Source organism: Chiloscyllium plagiosum, unplaced genomic scaffold, assembly GCF_037043375.1.
Source record: "Chiloscyllium plagiosum isolate Xiang-an unplaced genomic scaffold, Cpla_swu_hap1 HiC_scaffold_7, whole genome shotgun sequence".
In the NCBI taxonomy this organism is placed as follows: domain Eukaryota; kingdom Metazoa; phylum Chordata; class Chondrichthyes; order Orectolobiformes; family Hemiscylliidae; genus Chiloscyllium; species Chiloscyllium plagiosum.
In genome coordinates this window covers 47,950,730-47,977,483 of record NW_028270145.1, presented here as the reverse complement: position 1 = coordinate 47,977,483, position 26,754 = coordinate 47,950,730, and the positions used below count along the sequence as shown (strand labels likewise).

The 26,754-nt window shown below is 38.0% G+C and overlaps 1 protein-coding gene across 4 annotated transcripts in view; it reads right to left on the bottom strand.

Moving 5' to 3' along the window:
* The window catches only part of LOC122551920 (titin), a 348,465-nt gene that overhangs the window by 216,406 nt on the left and 105,305 nt on the right, over positions 1 to 26,754 (bottom strand). For 3 of the 4 annotated variants that reach the window (XM_087988975.1, XM_087988977.1, XM_087988982.1), the window contains 34 exons: positions 25,390 to 25,677; positions 24,865 to 25,143; positions 24,374 to 24,655; positions 24,011 to 24,289; positions 23,565 to 23,843; positions 23,145 to 23,423; positions 22,364 to 22,651; positions 20,883 to 21,161; positions 19,355 to 19,636; positions 17,044 to 17,322; positions 16,589 to 16,867; positions 15,023 to 15,301; positions 14,608 to 14,895; positions 14,092 to 14,370; positions 13,166 to 13,447; positions 12,769 to 13,047; positions 12,312 to 12,590; positions 11,902 to 12,180; positions 11,283 to 11,570; positions 10,878 to 11,156; positions 10,317 to 10,598; positions 8,512 to 8,790; positions 7,868 to 8,146; positions 6,787 to 7,065; positions 6,379 to 6,666; positions 5,843 to 6,121; positions 3,263 to 3,544; positions 2,868 to 3,146; positions 2,427 to 2,705; positions 2,007 to 2,285; positions 1,593 to 1,880; positions 1,126 to 1,404; positions 397 to 678; positions 23 to 301 (listed from right to left, as the gene is read on the bottom strand). In XM_087988975.1, the coding sequence (XP_087845101.1) occupies positions 23 to 301; positions 397 to 678; positions 1,126 to 1,404; positions 1,593 to 1,880; positions 2,007 to 2,285; positions 2,427 to 2,705; positions 2,868 to 3,146; positions 3,263 to 3,544; positions 5,843 to 6,121; positions 6,379 to 6,666; positions 6,787 to 7,065; positions 7,868 to 8,146; positions 8,512 to 8,790; positions 10,317 to 10,598; positions 10,878 to 11,156; positions 11,283 to 11,570; positions 11,902 to 12,180; positions 12,312 to 12,590; positions 12,769 to 13,047; positions 13,166 to 13,447; positions 14,092 to 14,370; positions 14,608 to 14,895; positions 15,023 to 15,301; positions 16,589 to 16,867; positions 17,044 to 17,322; positions 19,355 to 19,636; positions 20,883 to 21,161; positions 22,364 to 22,651; positions 23,145 to 23,423; positions 23,565 to 23,843; positions 24,011 to 24,289; positions 24,374 to 24,655; positions 24,865 to 25,143; positions 25,390 to 25,677 (9,558 nt within the window). The remainder of the gene's footprint in view (positions 1 to 22; positions 302 to 396; positions 679 to 1,125; positions 1,405 to 1,592; positions 1,881 to 2,006; positions 2,286 to 2,426; positions 2,706 to 2,867; positions 3,147 to 3,262; positions 3,545 to 5,842; positions 6,122 to 6,378; positions 6,667 to 6,786; positions 7,066 to 7,867; positions 8,147 to 8,511; positions 8,791 to 10,316; positions 10,599 to 10,877; positions 11,157 to 11,282; positions 11,571 to 11,901; positions 12,181 to 12,311; positions 12,591 to 12,768; positions 13,048 to 13,165; positions 13,448 to 14,091; positions 14,371 to 14,607; positions 14,896 to 15,022; positions 15,302 to 16,588; positions 16,868 to 17,043; positions 17,323 to 19,354; positions 19,637 to 20,882; positions 21,162 to 22,363; positions 22,652 to 23,144; positions 23,424 to 23,564; positions 23,844 to 24,010; positions 24,290 to 24,373; positions 24,656 to 24,864; positions 25,144 to 25,389; positions 25,678 to 26,754) is intronic. The other variant, XM_087988978.1, reaches the window with a different exon arrangement.

Below are 26,754 nucleotides of genomic sequence, written 5' to 3'. Positions count from 1 at the left end.
CAAATCTGGAAAATTTACAAACCTTTTAGATTTAGTGTGCCAATGCAAGTGTCACCTCCCACATCGTTCTTGACGACGCACATGTATTCGCCTATATCTGGTGTTTCAACTTTCAGAATATGAATACTTGCTACATGGTTTTCATAAGTAACTTTGTACTTATTACTTGCTCGGATTTGCCTTTTGTCTTTGTACCAGGTAATTTCAAAAGGAGGCGTACCACTGATTTCGCACTGCTGTATGACATCAGAGCCTTTTACGACATTAACTGTCTCAAGTGTTTTAATGAAAACTGGAGGCTCTGTAGGAAGATTATAATTTGTCTCACTTATGCATTCATGATGAAAAGATACTCACTTTGGAATAATTTTTAAGCACTACATGAAAGCTACCTACCTTTGACAGTAAAAGCGACATTGCAACTTGCGCTGCCAGCTGCATTTTGAGCTTCACAAATGTAATCACCACTATCTTCCAGATCAGCATGAATGATTTCAAGGACTGCAACAGACTTATCAAAACGCATTTTGTATTTGTTATTAGCACTAATTTCAAGGTCATTCTTGAACCACGAAACATTGATTTCAGGTGTGCCTGCCACTTTACACTCAAAGTGTGCTGATTCACCCTTCTTCAGTACTTTGGATGGTTCCGGCTTCTGAATGAAGGATGGAGGCTCTAGGGTATCAAAACAGAGGACATTTAGTGGTAAGCTTACAAGAATAATACCATTTGGAATATTTGGAATTGTGAAACATTTGAAAAAAAAATAGAATATTGAACAAAGATCAGCAAGAGCATATTTACAAAGGCAAATATGAATCAAAGATAATTTTAGTGTAACATGTAATGAAAACATTCAATAGGATTGATTCAATGAAGAAGTAAGACAAAACATTCTTGAAATCATGAAGAGTATAAGAAGCTAATGTAAAATGGATGTGATAAAGAGTGCAAGATTATCGCATATGTTTGATATCTGAAGAACACAAGATGCTAACAGTGCAAAGTACAAGAAAGAAGACCTGCATATGCTGAAAATATTCAGCAACTTAAAGACATTAACAAGTGAAACTCAAATAAGATGCTGCTATTATATACCGACACCACATAAAAATTGCACACCTGTAACGAATAACTTTGCTGTGCAAGTATTTGTGCCAACATCATTCGTGACGTGGCAAGTATAATATCCTGTACTGGAATGTTTTACTGAATATAGTTGTAGAGAACTGGATGAACCTTCTGCTGTAATACAACACGTAGCATCAGAGATTAACTCCTTGTCATCCTTAAACCATTTGAAAGACAGAGGTGGTGTTCCTTTCACATCACTCTTGAATTGCACTGCAGAATTGGGGGGGACCTCCTGTGACTTTGGTTTTACTATAAATCTTGGTGGCTCTAAAATTCATTGAAGAAAAAAAATATTTGTTGCAAGGAAGAGCACATAAAGATTCATCAACTTTTGCATTATAAAATATGCAACTAGAAAGCTTACTGAGCAAAAGTCTGTTAAGATTAAATTATAATACAAGTGATGTTCTTCATATTAAGAAATGAAGAGAAAACACAAAGACTTTATTTCAAACCTTTCACAACAAGTGTGGCACTGCACTCATCACTTCCTGCTACATTTGTTACTCTGCAAGTATAAATTCCACCATCTGCGATTTCTAGTTGATTCATCTCCAAAGCTGAGGAATTATCTTGCTGTGATATTTTATATTTGTTGCTATCTGATATCTCCTTTCCATCTTTATACCAATGAATGCTCATCGGAAGAGAGCCAGATACTTTGCACTCCATGGACATGGATGACCCTAATGCCATGCCCATATCCTTTAACTTTTTCGTAAATGTTGGAGCAATTTGTTGATCTGTACAATATAGAGCACAACCTGTAAGCACAACTGTGAAAGTAGCCTCGAATTCCAAGCCTAATTTCATGCTTTAACTGCATTTCTACTCACATCCATATCTGTTAACACAGTATAAATACTGACCTAATACAGTCAAGAAAGCTTTGCAGCTGTCGACTCCATATTCATTCTGGACCTCAAAGGTATATTCACCACTGCTCGACTTCTCTACTGACAGAATCGTCATACAGGCTACATTTTTCTCAAAACTCAATTTGCAATTTCTGCTGGATATAACTTCCTTTCCGCCTTTGAACCATTTAACTTTTAGATTTGGTGTACCAGCTACAGTACATTCCAAATTTGCTGGATCTTTCACAGTCACACTGTGTGACTTTGCTCGCTCAACAATTTTTGCAGGTTCTGTTAAGAAAAAATAGTGGGCTGAGTAACATTCAATTGTTTTATGCATTTTTCAATTGCACAAAAAGTAATAAATTTAAACTTAGCAGCAACTGACTTCAATATGTTAGTTAATCATATTTACAAATGCTTCCTACCAACCTGTGACTGCCAATGTAGCAAAACATTTCTCAATTCCTGCATCATTTTTAGCCTGACACATGTATTTCCCACCATGCTTTGCTTCACCAGCTTTAATTTGCAGAGTGGCAATATTGTTTTCAAAAGAAATTGCTAGATTATCATCTTCTTTGATATCATCATTATCTTTCATCCAGCTTATAGATAAAGGATGTGATCCTTTTACATGACATTGAAATGTAGCAGGATTTCCAGCCACTACTATAATATTTTCAGTCTTCTTTATAAATGAAGGGGGCTCTGGTTTAAAATAAATATAGGCAGAAAAATATGAATTACTTCCTGTTTTCTCCCATAAAGGTAAAAGAGCAATGTGTAATAGCAAATGTTTTTTGAAATGTTTTGGAACTAACTATGTCAACATTACAAGTAAAAATACTTTTCAATCACAATGTAACTAACCTTTCAAGCTGACATTACAACTGCAGGAGCAGCTTCCCACATCATTAGTTACAGTGCATTTATATTCACCAACAAATGAAGGACCAATCTTCAACATATGAAGACTAATTAGATAGTTCTCAGTGACCATCTTATATTTTTCACTAGATCGAATCTGTTTATTGTCCTTGTACCACATAACTTTAAAGGGAGCAGAACCGGCCACCTCACATTCAAGGGTGACACCACTGTTTCTTACTACCTCAGCAGATTGAAGTTTCCGCCTAAAACTGGGAGGCTCTATAAAGTAATCACAATAAAGTCCAAATCAACCAAAGCATAGAAATAATAGAAACTTTGCTCAAGAAAATTAAAATATGTATTATGTTGCCAAATTACAAAGACAATTTACAGACCTTTAACTTCAACCTCAGTGCTGCTGCTGTCACTACCAGCTTCATTCCTCGCTTCACAGATGTAGCTTGTACTGTCATCCAAACTAACATTAATAATCTCAAGAACTGCCACAGAACCATCAAATGACATTGTACATTTATCACTGGCTATAAGTTCATGACCACCTTTGTACCAAGTAACTTTGATTTTTGGTGTGCCAGTTATAATGCACTCAAAACGTGCTGTGTCTCCTTTCTTTATTATCGTTGATGGATTTAGCTTTTTAATGAAGCTTGGAGGTTCTAGAAGTCAAAATGTTATAAATGTCAGCATAAATCTAAAAGGATAACTAAAAGCAATTCAAACTAAGTTAAATATAAATAATGATCAATAATGCATTTACAATCAAAATTTGCCAACTTAATGAAACTGATTCGTACTCAATTGTAGCTCTGTTAATGGTAAAGAAAACAATTTATTTTTTCATTTGCTAACAGCATTTTTTAATTATCTCTGTTATAATGGCTATTTTTTATGCTTTGGAGTTGGATATAACTAGACTATGCAAGTTCTCAAAATCGTCACTTTTATCATTTTATCACACAAATCAATTTGAATTGAGTTTATTTTTTTGCTGGTCTTCAAGCTGAGAATACATTCTCCACCACTCCACATACTTCATCTAACAGTGACTATCAGAATATAGTCTACCCCAAAGTGTAGAGTTTCAAAATTGGGAATACTAAGTCTGACTCTCAGCCCAGATTTACTATGCTGGAAAACTGATGCTGGATAATTGGTATTGCTCCCTGTCCATGACTGACAATGTAAATCCAACCACTAAGTCACAATTAAGTAGAATGGATGGCTTTGAGGTATGTAGAGAAGAGGTGTTGGAAATTCTGGAAAGGGTGAAAATAGATAAGTCCCCTGGGCCTGATGGCATTTATCCTAGGATTCTCTGGGAAGCAAGGGAGGAGATTGCAGAGCCATTGGCCTTGATTTTTATGTCCTTGTTGTCTACAGGAGTAGTGCCAGAAGATTGGAGGCTAGCAAATGTGGTTCCCTTGTTCAAAAAGGGGAGTAGGGATAACCCTAATAACTATAGGCCGGTGAGTCTCACTTCTGTTGTGGGCAAAGTCTTAGAGAGAATTGTAAGGGATAGGGTTTATGAACATCTAGATAGGAATAATGTGATCAAGGATAGTCAGCATTGTTTTGTGAAGGGCAGGTCGTGTCTCACAAACCTTATTGAATTCTTTGAGAAGGTGACTAAGGAGGTGGATGAGGGGAAAGCGGTAGATGTGGTGTATATGGATTTTAGTAAGGCGTTTGATAAGGTTCCCCATGGTAGACTACTGCAAAAAAATACGGAGGTATGGCATTGAGGGTAAGTTGGAGGTTTGGATTAGGAGTTGGCTGGCTGGAAGAAGACAGAGGGTAGTAGTTGATGGCAAAGGTTCATCTTGGAGTGCCGTCACTAGCGGTGTTCCGCAAGAATCTGTTTTGGGACCATTGCTGTTTGTCATTTTTATAAATGACCTGGAGGAGGGGTTAGAAGGTTGGGTGAGCAAGTTTGCGGATGATACGAAAGTCGGAGGAGTTGTAGACAGTGAGGAAGGATGTGGCAGGTTACAGCGGGATATAGATAAGCTGCAGAGCTGGGCAGAAAAGTGGCAAATGGAGTTCAATGTAGGTAAGTGTGAGGTGATTCACTTTGGTAAGAGTAACAAAAAGATGGGGTACTGGGCTAATGGTCGGATACTTGGTAGTGTGGATGAGCAGAGGGATCTTGGTGTCCATGTACACAGATCTTTGAAAGTTGCCACCCAGGTAAATAGTGCGGTGAAGAAGGCATATGGCGTACTGGCTTTTATTGGTAGAGGAATTGAGTTCCGGAGTCCTGAGGTCATGTTGCAGTTGTATAAGACTCTGGTGCGGCCACATCTGGAGTATTGTGTGCAGTTTTGGTCGCCATACTATAGCAAGGATGTGGAGGCACTGGAACAGGTGCAGAGGACGTTTACCAGGATGTTGCCTGGTATGGTAGGAAGATAGTATGAGGAAAGGCTGAGGCACTTGGGGTTGTTTTCATTGGAGAAAAGAAGGTTTTGGGGTGACTTGATAGAGGTGTACAAGATGATTAGGGGTTTAGATAGGGTTGACAGTGAGAATCTTTTTCCACGTATGGAGTCAGCTATTACAAGGGGGTATAGCTTTAAATTAAGGGGGGGGTAGGTATAGGACAGATGTTAGGGGTAGGTTCTTTACTCAGTGAGTCGTGAGTTCATGGAATGCCCTGCCAGTAGCAGTGGTGGACTCTCCCTCATTATGGGCATTTAAGCGGGCATTGGATAGGCATATGGAGGATAGTGGGCTAGTGTAGGTTAGGTGGGCTTGGATCGGCGCAACATCGAGGGCCGAAGGGCCAGTACTGCGCTGTATTCTTCTATGTTCTGTGTTCTATGTTCTACTACAGCTGATCAATTGCTAAGAAAATAAGTCGAAAGTGCTGAACTTTTCAACTAGCTAGGATCGCAAAGCAATCTTACGTGAAGTAGAGTTGTAAAAACTGTAAAACAATATACAAAAATGCACACCTTTCACAAACAATTCTGCAGAACAGGCGACTGTCCCGACATCGTTGCTGACTTGGCAGGTGTAACTACCCGCATCAGATATTTTAGCTGAGACCAACTCTAGCAAATATGTTGAGCCTTCATTCCAAATAGAATATGCCACACCATGCATCAATTCCCTGTCCCCTTTGAGCCATTTTGTAGATAACGGTGTGGTTCCTTTCACAACACTCCTAAACTGTACAGTAGAACCAAGTACAACATCCCGCGATGTTACTTTTTCGATAAAGCTTGGAGGCTCTAAAATTCACACAGGAAAAAAACACATTTAATTAACTCATGTACAGAGAAACTATAAGACATGATCAGGTTGAAGAGAATGTTGTAGAGGAATGCTAATATGTTCTTCAAAAATCTATGAATTAACAAATCAAAGATAATGATGTTTGATGAGTACGTTTAGTTACTTCACTGGTGTCGTGAAGAGAAAGAAACTGCTTGGGTAAAGAAATTAATATTCACACTGAGAAGAAAATATAACAAGATAATGTTCACACCTTTTACACTTAAGAAAGCACTGCATTCGTCCATTCCTGCTGAATTTGCAGCTCTACAAGAGTAAATTCCACCATCTGAAACGTCTAACTCATAGACCTCCAAAGACAGCATGTTGTCTTGAAATAACATCTTGTATTTGTTACTGGCTGATATTTCATTGCCATCTTTATACCAAGAGATGTCCATCGGAATTGAACCAGAAACTTTACAATCCATTCGCACAAAAGATCCTAAAGTACTGCTCATTTCCTTTAATTTTCTCGTAAACAATGGAGCAATTATTTGTTCTGTCCAGTGCAAGAGTAAAACAAAAGTCAATAAAAACATGCCCACTATTTTCAAGTTTCTGACAATTTTTAAACTTTTTTTCAAGAAAATTAAAGCCATCACACAAATTAATCACTGACCTAACACTGTCAAAGAAATACTGCAGCTGTCAGCTCCAAACTCATTCTGAACTTCGAAAGTATAGTCAGCACTGTCATCCATTTCCACAGACTGAATTTTTAGACTTGCCACTTTATTTGCAAAACTTATTTTAAATTTTCTATCTGATTCCAGTTTCTTTCCATTTTTGAACCATGCAACACTTAGTTCTGGTGTACCGGCTACAGTACACTCCAAAATTGCCGGTTCTCCTGCAGTCACCGTGAGTGGCTCAGACTTATCTTTGACATTCGCAGGTTCTGTGGGAACAAGTAGATATCTGCATGAGGAGATCTATGCAATAAATTTGCTATTTGCAGTCATTTCATATGGATGGAGCTGGCTGTAGATCTTTTTCGCATCAACTCATTCAGATGTATCATGACAAATCTCTGGAGTAGGTTGTTTTGTGTTTGGGTTAGGGTCTTCTGGCTCAGAGGTAGGTGTACTACCACTGTGTCACAATAGCGCTGCCAGCATTAGGTCTGATTATTCATTAGCTTGGTGTCAAATTTAGTCAATACTGCTGCAGTAAAAATGTCAGTCTGCTTGATTGCTGTATGAGTTCCATTTGAAGGTAGTTCGGAGTGCCCTAAATCAACTCAGAGTAGGAGACTCTTGTGGTGCAATGGTAGTGTCCCTACTGTGGACCAGGAGACCCGGGTGCAAGGCCAGCCTGCTGCAGAGGTGTATAATAACATCTCTGAACAGCTTGATCAGGAAAAAATTGATTAAAAAAAACTGTGTTTGCTTTCATGTCTCAAATTATGTTAAAAATCATGCTTCGAGAGCTCATAAAACACAAGGTACTGGCAGTGAGCAGAAGTCAAATGAAAAGAGTGCTTCTACGAATTTGCTAGAGGAATTTATTTGATCCTGAGTAGAGAAACTATCGTGTTGCAGACAAGGCTGTTGGATATGGAAAATTTCTCTATCGCCAATTATAACAGTCCTCATTTTGATGATCACAAAACATTAAAGTTATTCAACTTGGGAAAGTAAATACTATGAAACTGAAATCAATGACTTTCAGACAATACGTATTTATTATTTGCTACTAACCCAATATGGCCAATGTAGCAAAGCATTTTGCAGTTCCTGCGTCATTCTTTGCCTGACAAATGTACTGTCCACTGTGATTTTCTTCAACCTTAATAATCTGTAATGTGGCAACATTGTTTTCAAAGGACATTTTTATATTTTCATCTTCTTTGATATGTTTGCCATCTTTTTTCCAGCTTGTCGTTATTGGAACTGAGCCCTTTACAAGACATTGAAATTCAGCAGAATTTCCAGAAAATACTGTTGCATTTTCTATTGTTTGTACGAAGGTTGGTCTCTCTAGTTTAAAGCAAAGAGAATATATAACCTGTTATAATTTATAATGACACAACCAACACTTCATTTAACAAGCACTGCGATTCAAGACATTCACTAGCTGCGCCAGCACACGCCGCGGCCGGCGGAAGCAGGGTCTCCGTTGCCATGCCGACCGCCGAGTGTCATGAGGTGTGCAGCAGCTGGATCGAGGAAAAGAGGCGGGAATGGACCAGGAATTGGTTCGGCAGCGTCACTGACGCATGCACGTGATGGAGAGTTCGCGAGGAGCCGGGGTGACAGGGACTACTATACAGGAACATGACAACAAAGCAGACAGCACACAACATCCAGGTAAAAGCACTTAGGAGAACTGGATTGTAACTGACCTTTCAAACTGACTGTAGAACTGCAGGAGCAACTCCCAACATCATTTTTGACTGTACACTTGTATTCACCAACATCAGAACTATCAGATTTTAGAATGCAAAGACTGGCTAAAGAAATGTCAGTGATTATTTTGTACTTTTTACTGTGTCGAATTTGTTTATTGTCTTTATACCACATAACTTCAAAAGGACTTGAACCGGCCACCTCACATTCAAGAGTGACATCAGTAGATTTTACTACCTCAACTGGTTCAAGCTTCTTCGTAAATGTGGGAGGTTCTAAAGAGCAAAGATGACAACATAGTTTATAAATTTCGCATTTAGCAAGTTGAGTCCCATTATTACCAACCATATTAAAAAACTATAATGGTTAATGACGTGAGACAAACTAATAGCCAGACACGTTTTAACTTCAGTTATTATTGAAGGTAAATAGTTCAAATATTTTAAGAAACACACTTTATGCTTATTTTGTACATATACTCAAATTTCAATGCCATTAGTGGTCCTCACATTTTATAATTTTGCCCAGATGTACATAATTAGCAAAAAAAAATCTCTGTTCAACAAACAGGAAAAAGTATAAGGAGAAGTTAAAATAGCGCATTTTATTTCCGTTGTCACTTTATTATCATTTGATTTGAGACTGGGAAGTGTCCTTTGGACCACAATAGGACCTACACTGATAATTGAAGATTAGGTCCTACTATATGTATGTTATCCAAAGGAGTTCTAATTTTCAATTTGAGCATAATACTAAATGCCCATGTAAATGGCTAGAAAGGTAACAAAGTCTTTGAAATAAAATAAACTAGGAAAGATACAGAGGCTTTGGAGAGAGTGCAAAGAAGGTTTACCAAGATGCTGCCTGGACTGGAGGGTTTGCCTTATGAAGAAAGGTTGAATAAGCTCAGACGTTTCTCTCTGGAGAGAAGGAGGAAGAGAGGAGACCTGATCGAGGTGTATAAAATAATGAGAGGGATAGATAGAATCAATCACCAGAGACTTTTCCCTAGGGCAGGATTGACTGGTACGAGAAGTCATAATTTGAAGTTATTAGGAGGAAAGTATAAAGGAGACGTCAGAGGTAGGTTATTTACGCAGAGAATGCATGGAATGCGTTGCCAGCTGTGATGGTGGATGCAGAGTCAGTGGGGACATTTAAGCAACTGCTGGACTTGCACATGAATAGCAGTGAGTTGAGGGGTGCATAGGTTGTTACTATATTTGACATTAGGATTAAATCTCGGCACAACATCGTGGGCCAAAAGGCCTGTTCTGTGCTATACATTTCTATGTTCTACGTTCTAAAAATATTCCACATTTGAATTGTATCCAGGTGTCATGAAGGAAGTAGTGTCTCCTTCCTATGAGCTTTACATCCTTCTGCTGTAAGAGCACCTCTGAGGCCCTCTACCAGGTTTGCCTTATTAATGCCTTTTTGTATTTCCCATGGTCAGAAGATGGATAAAAATGCTTGGCAACCACAACCCCACAGTATCCTCTCTTCGCCAAGCAGCTCATTACCCCATTCTGTTTCGAACAGTTGGCTGAATGGCTACATTCAAAGTAGACAGAGCAGTCAAAATTTTCCTGAGCCTCTAACGAAGAAACTAGCACAGTCGGGAAATGCCTGCTTCCAGCATGTGAGTAGTTTCCAATCCACAATCAAAAGGAAGCCATAAAATGAGACCACTTAAGCCAAGGTGCCCAAATATTCCACAATTATGCAAGAAGGATTTGCAACACTTTCAGAAAGACCAAGTTACTTCCGATGGAAAATGTAACTAGGAATTTTTACAGACCTTTAACTGTAACTTTAATCTCGCAAGATTCACTGCCAGCTTCATTTTGTGCTTTGCAAGAGTAATTCCCACTGTCATCCAGGCTTACATCGACAATTGCCAAGATTGCCATAGAATCAACGAATGACATTCTGTATTTTTGACTGGCACTAATCTCCCGATAATCCCTGAACCAAGAGACTTTTATTTCAGGTGTGCCAGTTACTTTGCACTCAAAAACTGCTGTCTCTCCTTTCTTAAAAATTGCTGCAGGCTCTAACTTCTTAATAAAGTATGGAGGTTCTAGAGAAGAAAATGTAGTAAACTTCGTTACAAATGTTAAATGCAGGAACAAACAGATACAACATAAAATGGAACAATGAAACACCTATGACTATAAGAAGGAATAAAAGAAGACAACACATAACACAATAGTAACATTAAAAACAACAAACTAGAGAAAAAAATGGTAACACATAAGCAAAAAGTAACTTTGCAAAGTAGTATGATTTGCAAACTGGGAAACGACAGAAGATTTCAATACTTTTCCACAATAGTTCACAATGAACTGAAAATACACACCTTTGACAAATAGTCTTGCTGTACAAGTGGCAGTGCCAACCTTGTTACTGACTTCACATGTGTAGTCACCCAAATCAGAGACTTTAGCTGAAAGCAGCTCAAGTAAACTTGTTGAACCTTCATTTAAAATGAAACAGTCCGCTCCAGACATCAGCTCCCTGCCGTCCTTCAGCCATTTTATAGACAGTGGACCAGTTCCTTTCACAACACTTCTAAACTGCACTGTGGATCCAGGCAGAGCTTCCTGAGCTACAGGCTTTTCCACAAAACTTGGTGGCTCTGTAATTCATGTGAGGAAAAAGAATCCCTTTAGTACTCCCATTCCTGGGAAAACAAGCGAACATCAGAAACTGAACAGAAAAAGCTATGAAACAAATTGAAATAAAGGAAGTTCATATTTCAAACCTGTTACTTTTAAGATACCACTGCATTCATCACTTCCTGCTGAATTGGTTGCTTTACAAATGTAGGTTCCATGATCAGAAAAATCTAGTTCATTAACTTCAAGCGTTGTTGCATTATCTTGGTATAATATTTTGTGTTTTTCATCAGATGTTATTACTGTGAAATCTTTATACCATGTAAAACTCATTGGAAGAGAACCAGAAGCTTTGCACTCCATATGGACAAAAGATCCCAAAACAGCATCCAATTCCCGTAATTTTCTTGTAAATACTGGGGGTATAATTTGATCTGTCCAAGACAAAGGCAGCCAGTCAATAACAAATACTTGGAAGTGGTTGAAATGAATAGGATCAACTTGTTTACATTAAGAAAGAATGACTTAAACAATGGAATTTTCAGATTGATTGGGAATGCGCCCTCCATGATCACTCAAATCAAATCTAATTTTCAAGCTATCAACATGTCTATTCTACTTAGTTCCATGATGACTGGATTTCAACAAGTAAAATTATCACAATAAAACACTTTAAATATGTCTAAGGTCAACAGTTTTGTATGCTGTGTTTTTCAATGCCACTGGATATTTAAACTAATATTTTAAATGCAAGTAAACACTAACCAAATACAGTCAATGTTGCTTTGCAGATGCTGGTTCCAAATTCATTCTTAACCTCAAATGTATACTCAGCCGTATCCTCATTAGAAACAGAGGGAATCTTTAGGCTGATCACGTTATTCTCAAAGCTGAGTTTGTGTCTCCTGCTTGGTACCATTTCATTTCCATCCTTAAAACATTTAACTCTTAATTCTGGGGTACCAGTTACAGTACATTCCAGGTTTGCTGGATTTCCTGCGGTCACACTGAGCGACTGTGCCTGTTCTATGATTTTTGCTGGTTCTATGGAGGAAAAAATAATCCATTCAATATCTTACAGCTATGAATCTCATTTCAGTTGGTGCACCACAAAGAATCTGAATCAGCTTGCAAAAATTTGAAATGGAGGGTTGTGAAGTTAATGTCCCACCAACCTGCTACCAGCAATGTGGCATAACACTTGTCAGTTCCTGCATCATTCTTGATATGACATGTATATTTCCCAGCATGATTTTCTCCAACATTATTTATTTGAAGAGTAGCAACATTATTCTCAAAAGACAGTGAGATATTACCATCTTCTTTGATATAATCTTTGTCTTTCATCCAAGTTACATAAATGGGCTTTGAGCCTTTGACCAGACATTGGAATACAACAGAATTTCCTGACAATGTTGTTACATTTTCAATCTTCTTCACAAATCCTGGGGGTTCTAGTGTAAAATAAATGGTAATGTAAATAATTATTAGTTGTCCTAATTATGTTTTAATGCAATTTGGAAAGCTTCTTCAGGTATCTAAGCAATTAATTTTGCAGTGGAGAATAAAACAATAAAGTTGGCACTATTAACAGTGGAAGACAAATATTTTTGACAATGTATTTCAACTGACCTTTCAAATTGACTGTGGAACTGCAGGAACAACCCCCCACATCATTTTTGACTGTGCATGTGTATTCGCCAACGTCAGGGGTATCAAATGTTAGAATGCAGAGACTGGCTAAATAATTGTCAGAGATCATTTTGTATTTTTTGCTGCTCCGAATTTGTTTATTGTCCTTATACCACAGAACTTCAAATGGAGCAGTACCAGTCACCTCACATTCCAGTGTGATATCATTGGTTTTAACTGTTTCAGCAGATTGAAGTTTCCGCCTAAAACTGGGAGGTTCTATAAAATAATCACAATTAAGTCCAAAATCAACAAAAGCACTGAAAATAAGAGTAGCTTTGCTCAAGAAAATTAAAATATGTATTATGCTACCAAATTACAAAGACAATTTACAGACCTTTAACTTCAACCTCCGTGCTGCTGCTGTCACTACCAGCTTCATTCCTCGCTTCACAGATGTAGCTTGTACTGTCATCCAAACTAACATTAATAATCTCAAGAACTGCCACAGAACCATCAAATGATATCATACATTTGTCACTGGCTATAAGTTCATGACCACCTTTGTACCAAGTAACTTTGATTTTTGGTGTGCCAGTTATAATGCATTCAAAACGTGCTGTGTCTCCTTTCTTTATTATCGTTGATGGATTCAGCTTTTTAATGAAGCTAGGAGGTTCTAGAAGTCAAAATGTTAGAAATGTCAGTATAAATTTAAAGGATAGCCAACAGCAATTCAAACTCACAATCAAATATAAATAATTATCAATAATGCATTTACAGTCAAAAATTGCCAACTTAATAAATCTGATCCATACTCAACTGTGGCTCTATTAATAGTAAAGAAAACATAATCTCTTTTTCACATAATCTCAGTATTTCTTATTGCTGCCTCTGTTATAATAACTATTATTTAGGGTTGGGGCAGACTAAACTATGAAAGTTCTTAAAGTTGTCCCCTTTACTATTTATCACACAAATCAATTTGAATTGAGAGGTTTTTTTTCAGGACTTTGAACTGAGAACAAATTCTCCACCACTCCACAATATTTCACCTAACAGTGACTATCTGAATACAGTCCACTTGTGAGTAAAATGTAGAGTTTCAAAATAGGGAATACTAAGTCTGATTCTCAGCCCAGATTTACTGTGCTGGATAATGGTCCCTGTCCATGACTGGCAATGTAAATCCTACCACTACAGCTGATCAATTGCTAAGAATATAAGTCAATTGTGCTGAACCTTTCATCTAGCTAGACTTGCAAAGCAATCTTACGTGAAATAGAGTTGTAAAACTGTAAAACAATATACAAAAATGCACACCTTTCACAAACAATTCTGCAGAACAGGCAACTGTCCCGACATCATTGCTGACTTGGCAGGTGTAACTGCCTGCATCAGATATTTTAGCTGAGACCAACTCTAGCAAATATGTTGAGCCTTCATTCCAAATAGAATATGCCACACCATGCATCAATTCCCTGTCCTCTTTGAGCCATTTTGTAGATAACGGTGTGGTTCCTTTTAGAACACTTCTAAACTGTACAGGAGAACCAAGTATAACATCCTGTGATGTTATTTTTTCGACAAAGCTTGGAGGCTCTAAAATTCACACAGGAAAAAAACACATTTAATTAACTCATGTACAGAGAAACTATAAGACATGATCAGGTTGAAGAGAATGTTGTTGAGAAATGCTAACATGTTCTTCAAAAATCTATGAAGTAACAAAATTAAGATAGTGATACTTGAAAACTATATTTTGTCTAGTGTAGAAAGAATTTTAAAATTACTTGGCTAAGCAAATACATGGGAAGGAAATACAATAAACGCTCACACCTTTTACACTTAAGAAAGCACTGCATTCGTCCTTTCCTGCTGAATTTGTTGCTCTACAAGAGTAAATTCCACCATCTGAAACGTCTAACTCATTGACCTCCAAAGACAGCATGTTGTCTTGAAATAACATCTTGTATTTGTTACTGGCTGATATTTCATTGCCATCTTTATACCAAGAGATGTCCATCGGAATAGAACCAGAAATTTTGCATTCCATTTGTACAAAAGATCCTAAAGTACTGCTTGATTCTTTTAATTTTCTCGTAAACAACGGAGCAATTATTTGTTCTGTCCAGGGTAAGGGAGAAAAGATATCAATTCAAAAATTCATTATTTAAAATTTGTGACAATATTTGTTATGTTTTAAATATTGCTTTAAGCAAATTAAAGCCATCAACACAAATTAATCACTGACCTAACACTGTCAAAGAAATACTGCAGCTGTCAGCTCCAAACTCATTCTGGACTTTGAAAGTATAGTCAGCACTGTCATCCTTTTCAACAGACCGAATTTTTAGACTTGCCACTTTATTTGCAAAACTCATTTTATATTTTCCAACTGACTCCAGTTTCTCTCCATTTTTGAACCACGCAACACTTAATTCTGGTGTACCAGCTACAGTACACTCCAAAATTGCTGGGTTTCCTGAAGTCACTGTGAATTGCTCAGTTTTTTCTATGATTTTTGCAGGTTCTGTGGGAATAATGAGATCAGTTACATCAGGAGAACTGTATAATTTTGATTACTATTTTATCATTTATTTTGTACTGCAAGCTTGATGCCTCAGAATTTGGTTCAATTCTAGTCACAACTTCTATAACAAACATTTCTACCATCAACTTTCCATAATGCTCCATGTGCAATAACTTGTGACAGTCTCAATTCAGCTCACAAAGAGTTGGTGTTCATGTTGTAAAACCTGAGCATTATGTAAGCAATCTCATTCAGAAATGCCATAAAATGGATGGTGATAGAAAGTGAAAGACCTCACGTGGATAGAGTGGAAACCTCATCTGACAATTTATCAGAGATGTATTTTAAAACACAATTGAGAAATCGTATCCTGCAGTAAACAGAGTCATTCTTGCAATTACTAACAATGATTGCTCCACATGGAAAATGATCTATCTGGAGCTTAAAAGAATGTGGGCAGACTTTCATAGAAAACCATAAAATTCAAACAGGACCAGACTGGGAACATACTTCCTGCATTTACCCTATGACCAGGCAGTCCAGAACCATGGGCTCACAGTCTGACAATATGAGAATGGACATTTAGTACTGAGACAGGGAGAAATGTCCTCACTGAGAGTGGTGAGCCCATCGAATTATCTGCAACAGAAAGTAGTTGAGGCCAAAGCATTCAATGTTTTCAAGAAGGAGTTAGAATAGAATAGAATCCTTACAGTGTGGAAGCAGTACATTTGGCCCATCGAGTCCGCACCGACCATCTGAAGAGCATCTCACATGGATCCAGCCCCATCCTATGGTTAATCCACCTACCCTGCACACGATGGGCTATTTAGCATTGCCAATCCACCTAATCTGCACATCTTTGGACTGTGGGAGGAAATCCACGCAGACACAGGAAGAATGTGCAGACTGCACACTGACAGTTGCTTGAGATTGGAATTGAACCCAGGTCTCTGGGGCTGTGAGGCAGTAGTGCTAACTGTTGAGTCACTGTTGCTCTTATGACTGAAGGGATCAAAGGATGTGGGGTAAAGTAGGAACATCGTAGTAAATTGGATGATCAGCCATGATCACACTGAATGGCAGAACAGGCTTGAAGGGCTGAATGGCTGACTTCTGCTCCTATTTTCTATGTTTCTATGTTTATATCCCCTTAACAGTTTAAATTTCCTAATTTTGATGATCATAGAATTAATTTTTAAAAAATGAAAACAACATTATGTGAAAACGTAAATGTCATGGAATTCTGACTTTTGGACAATGTTGTGCTTATTATTTGGTACTAACCCATTACAACCAATGCAGCCGCGCATTTTGCAGTTCCTGCATCATTCTTTGCCTGACAAACGTAATTTCCACTGTGATTTTCTTCAACCTTAATAATCTGTAATGTGACAACATTATCTTCAAAGGACATTTTTACGTTATCATCTTCTTTGATATTTTTGCCATCTTTTTTCCAGCTTGTCGTTATTGGAACTGAGCCTTTTACAAGACATTGAAACACAGCAGAATTTCCAGAAAATACTGTTGCATTTTCTATTGTTTGTATGAAGGTTGGTCTCTCTAGTTTAAAGCAAAGAGAATATATAACCTGTTATAGTTTATATTACATAGTCACTGTTTAAATTTTTAAAATATTGTGATTTGAGATGTTGATTAATAACATATAGGAATAAAATAATGAAGAGATACTACACAACATCCAGGTAAGTACTTAGGAGAACTGGATTGTAACTGACCTTTCAAACTGACTGTAGAACTGCAGGAGCAACTCCCAACATCATTTTTGACCGTACATGTGTATTCGCCAATGTCTGAGCTATCGGATGTTAGAATGCAAAGACTGACTAAAGAAATATCTGAGATCATTTTGTACTTCTTACTGCGTCGAATTTGTTTATTGTCTTTATACCACATAACTTCAAAGGGACCTGAACCGGCCACCTCACATTCAAGAGTGACATCAGTAGATTTTACAACCTCAACTGGCTCAAGCTTCTTCGTAAATGTGGGAGGTTCTAAAGAATAAACACATAATTTGGTTAATAGGTCATTGCCTCAAACATTTGTGACTCTGAACAATACTCACTGATATTAGAAATGTTCAAGTGATCTTCGTTTCAATTTCTGATTATAACTTCAGAGAGACAAACCAACACAGAAATAGTCATAGACTTCATTCCAACCCTTCATTCCAACTCATCCATGCTGACCAGATATCCAAATTAATCTAGTCCCATTTGCCAGCATTTTGCCCACGTCCCTCTAAATCCTTCCAATCATGTACTCATCCAGATGCTTTTTAAATGTTGTGATTGTACCTGTCTCAAATACTTCCTCTGGTAGCTCATTCCAAACACACACTACCCTCTGCCTGAAAAGATTGCCTCTTAGATCCCTTTCAAATTTTTCCCTTCTCACCTTAAATCTATGACGTCTAGTTTTTGGACTCCCTTACGCTAGGAAAAAGACCTTGTCTTTTTACTCTATCATGCCCTCATGAGGTTACCCCTCAGCCTTCAACGCTCCAGAGAAAACAGCCACAGCTTATTCAGCCTCTCCCTAGCGATTAAACCCTCCAACCACAGCAACATACTTGTAAATCGTTCTGAACCCTTTCAAGTTTAACATCTTTCCTCAAGCAGGGAGACCAAAATTGAATGCAGTATGCCGAAAGTGGCCTAACCAATGTCCTGTACAGCCACAACATGACCTCCCAACTCCTGTACTCAATGCACTGACCAACAAAGGAAAAGGTCGACTCCATGCGAGCTCCTGCGTGCAAATCTAAGTTTCCTATTTCCTACAATCATGACCTATTATTTACTTACCTTTGCTATTTAACTTTGTGATCTGCCTGTAAGACAAAGCTTTTCACTGTGCCTCGGTATATGTGACAATAAATTCAATTCAATTCAGTTCAATTCAAAGGCAACTGTACCAAATGCCTTCTTCACTACCCTGTCTACCTGCGATTCCACTTTCAAGGAACTATGAACCTGTGCCACAAGGTTTCCTTGTTCGGTAACACTCCCCAGGACTCGACCATTAAGTGTATATGTCCTGCCCTGATTTGCCTTACCAAAATACAATACTACACATTTATCTAAATTAACCTCCATCGACCACGCCTCGGTTCATCGCCCCATTTGATCAAGATCCTGTTGCACTCTGAGATAACCTTATTCACTGTCCACTACATCTCCAATTTTGGTGTCACCTGCGAACTTACTAACCATGTCTCCTATATTCATATCCAAATCAATTATATAAATTACAAAAAACAGTGGATGCCAGCACCGATCCATACAGCACGCCACTGGTCACAGGCCTCTAATTTGAAAATTAACCTCCAACACTACCCTCTGTCTCCTATCTTCAGGCCAATTTTGTATCCAAATGGCTAGCTCGCCCTGGATTCCATGTGATCTATCCTTGTTATTCAATTTGCTATGCAGAACCTTGTTGAACGACTTGCTATTATAGAGATATGACAGAAAACTCAATAAATTTATGCCATATGTGTTTTTACTTTGTTACAACCTTTTAGGGTACCATCAGTCCTCAACCAGTATCCAGATATACATGAGGCTAATATTTCAAAAAAAAAACTTAGAAGGGATAATTTAACTATTCCCCATCACGTTGCAGGGAGGACTTTCATTTAATGCTTTATTCCTGATGTTTACCCATCTCAATACCATTGAACCCAGCAATGGGTCAGCCATCCATTGAATCTCAGCAAGAACTGTATATCAATAAATGTATATCAGTGTATTGTCTGAGTACAGTGCAACTGAGGAGCTGCATTTAAATCACATCCAACAGCTACATTTCCTGAAGTTTCCAGTGAAAATGTCTGCATAGTTTGCATCTGCCAGCTTCCCAAGTGGAATTAATTTTTACTCCACAAACAAAAGCAAGCCACAAGCTAGACCTTGTAAGTGATGGTTTGCAGAAGGATTTTATAATTACACAAAAAGATCTTGCAACATTCTCAGAAAGGCCAATTAACAACTAATAGAGAAGTAACTAGAAATATTCACAGACCTTTAACTGTAACCTTCATCTCGCACGATTCACTGCCAGCTTCATTCTGTGCTTTACAAGAATAATTGCCACTGTCTTCAAGGCTTATATTAGCAATTTCAAGGTTTGCCATGGAATCAACAAATGACATTCTGTATTTATGGTTGGCACTTATCTCCCGATAATTCTTGAACCAAGAGATTTTGATTTCAGGTGTTCCAGTTACTTTGCACTCAAAATTTGCTGTCTCTCCCTTTTTAAATACTGTGGCAGGAGCTAACTTCTTAATAAAGTATGGAGGTTCTGGAGAATAAAAAATAGTAAACTTCATTACAAATAGGAGGTCCAGGAAGAAAAAAATACAACACCATAGTGGGGCCCGGCTGCTACTGAAAAGGCAGTGGAGACCTCACTGTACACTCTCCTCACTCTTCCCCCTGACCTGCTCTGGTGCTGCTCAGATACTCGGATGCTTGTAGTTGGAGTCCTGATCATCCTTAGAAGGAATTTATGATCCGCGAGAGCTGTCAACCAATCAGCGGATGGCTGTTCATCAGTACTGGCCAATCCACTGGGAGCAGTGGCCTCCGCTAGTGCTGTGGGAGGCCAAGGCAGAGGATGATGGATAGAGTCCCAGGGACAAGGTAGAATTAGAATTAGGTTTACTGTCATGTGTACTCAAGCACAGAGGTACAGGAGTACCATGAAAATTGCCATCATTCCTGGTGCCATCTTAGGTACAAAGATACCTGGGTACAAAATCTTAGGTACAAAATAGAAAAGTAAACAAATAAGTTAAAAGTTTGATGCTATGTGCAGAAGGTTCACTGTGGCCTCCCTGTCTCGTTCAATTAAGCTGGGACAGTTGTTATTATCTAGCCTAGACATGAGTCTTATTTTTGGCGAGACCTTTGAAGGATAGTATCTTTCTTGGGATACCCTCACCCTGACCCCAGACTCTCAACAAACCAAAGGATACCCTTTGGGATTTACAGTCTAAGATTATTACATTTTATAGTATCTGCCTGTTGCTGGTTATAAACCAGTGGTGGCAGATTGGGGCCCTTTGGCCAATTAAGGGCCTCAGTTGGTTTGCAAGCAGAAATGTTGTCCTCTGGCCTTTTCACCCAAAGTAATTATGATAAGAAGCACAGCCAACTGCCTCTCCAGCACTTTCCTGATCAGTCAAACAGGCATTTCAACCTCCCAGACAGCTTCTGAGCTGTGTGTGTAACCTTGGAAAGAATTTGATCCCCCCACAATCAAGATATAAAAAGGCAAAGACAGACAAGCCAAAGCAAAATAGTTCTAGAGAAGAAAATGGGGTAAACGTTGTTATAAGTATGAAATGCTGGAACAAACACATAGAACACAGAAAGGAGCAATGAAACACCCAGTAATATGAAGGAATGAAAGAAAACAACACATTACTGACATGAAAAATAACCAGAGAAAAATAGCTTTGCAAACTTGTAAAGTTTTCGAACTTAAGACAGAATCTTGCAAGAGTGCTCAATAATGGTTTAACAAATGAACTAAAAATACACACCTTTGACAAATAATCTTGCTGTACAAGTAGCAGTGCCAACCTTGTTGCTGACTTCACACATGTAGTCACCCAAATCAGAGATTTTAGTTGAAAACAGCTCAAGTAAACTTGTTGAACCTTCACTTAAAATGGAACAGTCAGCACCAGACATCAGCTCCCTGCCGTCCTTCAGCCATTTTATAGACAGTGGAGCAGTTCCTTTCACAACACTTCTAAACTGCACTGTGGATCCAGGCAAAGCTTCCTGAGCTACAGGCTTTTCCACAAAACTTGGTGGCTCTATAATTCATGTGAGGAAAGAGAACAATACAATTGGAACGCTAATAAAAATAAAATGGCAGATTCTAATTTACCATGAACTGCAAAACAAATTTTAACTACTTGTTTTGGGCTGGATCTCTTCCCCTGGGCAGAAAAAAAAGTCATGACTGTTTCCAGGTCCCAAACCCTCCCCCTTTCTAAGGACACAATCACTCACTGGGATATTCATTGGGACTTCACCATAACTGGCCTAGAGAAAGTCAGGGCAGTGGGCAGGCTCTGGAGGTGGACGGGCCATTCACCTGTGTTCCAGCTTCAACAGAGGTAGCCGATTGCATCATATAGCAAGTAACTGAAGTACGCTGTAGCCTGAGGGCACATTATTACCAGTTGTGCTTAAATGTTTAAATGAAAGAAAATACACTGCCAGATGACCATAATAGGAGAGGTGGGGCAGACATTTCTCTGCAGAGGAACCTTTGGTTGTATCATTGGAAACATTGGGAGGGACTCCAGGTTTGCCTAGAACCTCTGGCTTGCTGCTGGATGCCAGTTTCTAAGTAGTTAAGCCTAATTAAAATCAAAAGCCCAGATATTCCCCTTTGAGTATGCTTAGCAAGGTTATTAACAATGCTTACGGAGTACCGTCTTCATAGGGCCTGTCTCAAATTTGTCAAAATGGCTAGCATCATAAACAGGACCAGGAAACTGGCCTTCCACATGGGCACTTAGGTCCCATTCATTTTCAACCAAAGAAAAGCCCAAGAATTCCGTCCTTTTATTTTGTTTATTCTTTTGAGGGATATGGACGCCTCTTGTTCTGCCAGTATTGGTTTCCCATCCCTAAATGGCATTGAACTCGGTAGCCCATTTCTGAAGGAAGTTAGGAATCTACCACATTGCTGTGGGTCTGGAATCTCATGTAGACCAGACCAGGTAACAATGGCAAATTTCCTGCTCTAAAGACCTTAGTCAACCAAATGGATTTTTGTAACAATAAATGAGAGTTATCATGTTCATCAACAAAGGCTAGTTTTATGATTCCAGATTGCATTAATTGAACTTGAATGAATCCCCAGAGCATTAGCCTAGACCACTGGATTATTAATACAATAACAGTACCACCCTTATAGGGCATCATGCAAACCTTAGAAATTTAATTAATAGAGATGCGGAAGCTATAAAAGAAACTTTAAATAAAATAAGTTTATCTTTCACACCTGTTATTTTTAGAATACCGCTGCATTCAGTACTTCCTGCTGAATTGGTTGCTTTGCAAATGTAGTTTCCGTAATCAGAAAAGTCTAGTTTATTAACTTTCAAAGTTGTTGCATTATCTTGAGATAATATGTTGTATTTTGCACCAGATGTTATTACTTTGAAATCTTTATACCAAGTAAAACTCATTGGAAGTGAACCAGAAGCTTTGCATTCCATTTGTACAAAAGATCCCAAAACAGCATCCATTTTCCGTAACTTTTTAGTAAATGTTGGAGGTATTTGTTGATCTATTCAAGATAAAGTGATGAATAAACAACTAGTCAACTTACAAAAACTATTTCTAAATGAATAAAATCCATTGTTCATAAGCTGTGTTGGCTTAAACAGAAAAGATTCAGATTTAATGGGAAATATACTTCCTAAGACATTCAAGATAAAACTATTTTTAAACATTGCTAAAAAGGAATTGAAGTTTTCACTTTGTCTCACTGGATAAGTGCAAAATGATGAGCTTTGATTGTATCTAGTTTAAGCAATGTTTATATCTTCTGTGCAACTAGGTCAACTATTCTTATGTTTCAGAAAAAAAGGAGCTATTAAGCCTATTTTAAAAGTCTCTGCATGGATCTGCCTACTCTCATTAAGACTGGAAAAGTTATAATAATAAGACCCTTTATATACATTTATGGTTGTGACCAGGATTCCTTACTTTGTGAGCAAAGTTTTCAAATGACACGGACGATTTATATAAGTGAATTCTAAATGCAAATAAACACTAACCTAATACAGTCAATGTTGCTTTGCAGATGCTGGTTCCAAATTCATTCTTAACCTCAAATGTATACTCAGCCGTATCCTCATTAGAAACAGAGGGAATCTTTAGGCTGATCACGTTATTCTCAAAGCTGAGTTTGTGTCTCCTGCTTGGTACCATTTCATTTCCATCCTTAAAACATTTAACTCTTAATTCTGGGGTACCAGTTACAGTACATTCCAGGTTTGCGGGATTTCCTGCGGTCACACTAAGCGACTGTGCCTGTTCTATTATTTTTGCTGGTTCTATGGAGGAAAAAAAAATCCATTCAATATCTTACAGCTATGAATCTCCTTTCAGTTGGTGCACCACAAAGAATTTGAATTGACGTGTAATTGGTAACGACCTTGAAGCGGATGGTACTATTGAGTTAATGTCCCACTGACCTGCTACCAACAATGTAGCAGAACACTTCTCAGTTCCTGCCTCATTCTTGATATGACATGTATATTTCCCAGCATGATTTTCTCCAACAGTATTTATTTGAAGAGTAGCAATATTATTCTCAAAAGACAATGAGATATTACCATCTTCTTTGACATCAACTTTGTCTTTCATCCAAGTTACATAAATAGGCTTTGAGCCTTTGACTAGACATTGGAATACAACAGAATTCCCTGACAACGTTGTTACACTTTCAATCTTCTTTACAAATCCTGGGGGTTCTAGTTTAAAACAAATGGTGACATGAATATATTACACAGCTTTTAGTTGTCATCTTAAAACTGCTTCAATATAAAAGGATCTTTTCGCTAAAGAGTTGAGCATTGCATTCTCCAATAAATAATTGATGTGCTGCTATAAAGAATTCTTACATTATGTCATAACTGACCTTTCAAACTGACTGTAGAACTGCAGGAGCTACTGCCAACATCATTTTTTATTGTACATGTATATTCACCAATGTCAGAGGTATCAGATTTTAGAATGGTAAGACTGGCTAAACCATTTTCAAAGATTATTTTGTATTTTTTGCCACGTCGAATTGGTTTATTATCCTTATACCATGTAACTTCAAAGGGAGCTGTACCAGTCACCTCACATTCAAGAGTTACATCATCGTTTTTAACTACATCAACAGGTTCAAGTTTCTTTATAAATGTGGGAGGTTCTGAGGAGGAAAGTGAACAATGTGGTTTAGGAAACAATCAAAAGCCAATAAGTTAAATCTCCTTTAGGGTATTATAATACACACCTTTAACTTGAACCAAAAAGTTGCAGCTATTACCACCAACTTCATTCTGTGCTTCACAGGAATATTCCCCACTATCTTCCAAACTTGCATCAGCAATCTCAAGCACAGCCACTGTGTTTTGAAATGACATCCTGTATTTGTCACTGGTTGTAATCTCTGTGTTATTTTTGTACCACGTCACTGTAATTTCAGGTGTACCAGTTATTTTGCACTCAAAACGTGCAAATTCTCCTTGCTTCAGGGCTGCTGAAGGAGCAGGCTTCTTAACAAAACTTGGAGGCTCTGAGAAATTTAAATAAAATGAAGCTGAATTTTGGAATTTCTAAGTAAATTTATGACTGTTATACCATAGATTAACAGATAAGAGAAAAATGATCTTCAGATAAAATTTACTCTGATTTGTTGAGGAAGAAAATTAGGCAAGGAAGATTATGCTGTTAAAGATATTTTCTAATACTCAATTTCCAGCAAGATTGACAAGAATTGCAAACCTTTGATAAAAACTTCTGCAGTGCTTGTGACTGAACCAGCTTCATTGCTGAGATGGCAGCTATAAACACCAGCATCGGAAATTTTAGCTGAGCTTAGCTCAAAGTAGTATGTTGTTTCTTCATTCCAAATGGAACATCTTGCACCAGGCCTCAGTTCCCTATTATCTTTGAACCACTTGACATACAGTGGAAGAGTTCCTTTCACAGCACTGTTAAACTGCAGTGTGGAACCAAGTACAATTGCTTGGGATTTTGGTTCTCGGACAAAGCTTGGTGGCTCTAGAAGTTGTTAAAGAAAATGTCATTTAGTCAGACAAAACTAAAAGTTCTAAAATTAGATTACATCATCCTGCCATTTAAGTACTGATCATCCTATGTTAAAATATTTTAAATAGTGGAAATACAGCTAATTTATTTAGATATTTTATCACTGCAGAAGAAAATAAGGAGATGATGCTACAGCTGGAAAACCAGCTTTTCATGCATCTTAACATAATGCTGTTTGGGATAACAGGATCTTCCAACCTTTTACTGTTAAGAATCCGCTGCATTCACTGACTCCTGCAGTATTTGTTGCTTTGCACGAATAATTTCCACCATCTGAGAGTTCAAGTTCTTTAATCTCCAAAAGTGCTGTATTTTCTTCAAATGATATTTTATATTTGTGGCCAGTAAATATCTCTTTGTAATCTTTATACCAAGCAATGTCGATTGGTAGAGAACCAGATACTTTGCACTCCATGTGCATTAATGTCCCCAAGATGCTATCCATTTTCTTTAAACTTCTTGTAAATGATGGAGCAATTATTCGATCTGTCCAACAGAAAATAATAAAATAGATTGTCAGCTAAAATATCAAAGGGATATTTTAACTACTTCACCTGGTAGAAATTACATGATAATGGAGTCCATGTTGAGGCAGTGGACCACATGCACCGTTCCGTCTCCAGCACCAATCTTTGCATGACCTTCTGCAGAGTGCACATCCGAATCAAGTATGCAAGCCAAGAATGTATGCATTTTGTGATGTTATGATTTTTTAGAAATCTAATTCAATTTTATGGGCTATTGTACTGAATGTGCACTGTGCATACACTGCTCCATTTCATCTCATGGTACAGCAGATAACCCTTGAAAATTAGTGCAAAGCTTTTTTTGCACAATCAGGAGTGCTCTTCTAGACTCTGCAAGAACAATATGTGACATTACAAACTTGGGTTCTCCACCACCCATCCTCATTACCTCCTTGCCTTACCAAATGGATCTGTCAGTAGCCCTCTCAAAATTGTGCTGGCCCTCAGCCAGCAGGGTGGAGAAGGACAATGTTCAGGCATGCAGTCTGTCAATTCCGATGGACCACTGACATGCCTGAGCAACCAGTCAGACCACTGACACCATCATTAGAGCACCCATTAGTTAAAACTTACCTTTAAAATTTTGGCATATTTTACTTAACAGACACTATTACCTAACTAGTTGCTGAAGGCATAAAGAAAATTATTATAAAATCTGAAAATAATATGAAGATGTTACTAAGGTGCTGTCTTTTACCAAATGCATACATTTAGAAGACAACAGGAAGACTCAAAAGCATATAGAAGAAGAAGAATCCCTACAGTGTGGAAACAGGCCCTTTGGCCCAAAAAGTCCACATTGACCCTCCGAAGAGTCAAACCCAGACCCACTTCTTTACCCTATATTTTTCCCTGATTGATGCACCTAACCTACATATCCCTGAACACTATGGGCAATTTAGCGTGGCCAATTCACCTAACCTGCACATGTTTGGACTGTGGGAGGAAACTGGAGGAAATCCATGCAGACATTGGGTGAATGTGCAAACTCCACATAGACAGTTCCCCAAGGCTGGAATCGTATCCCGGTCCGTGG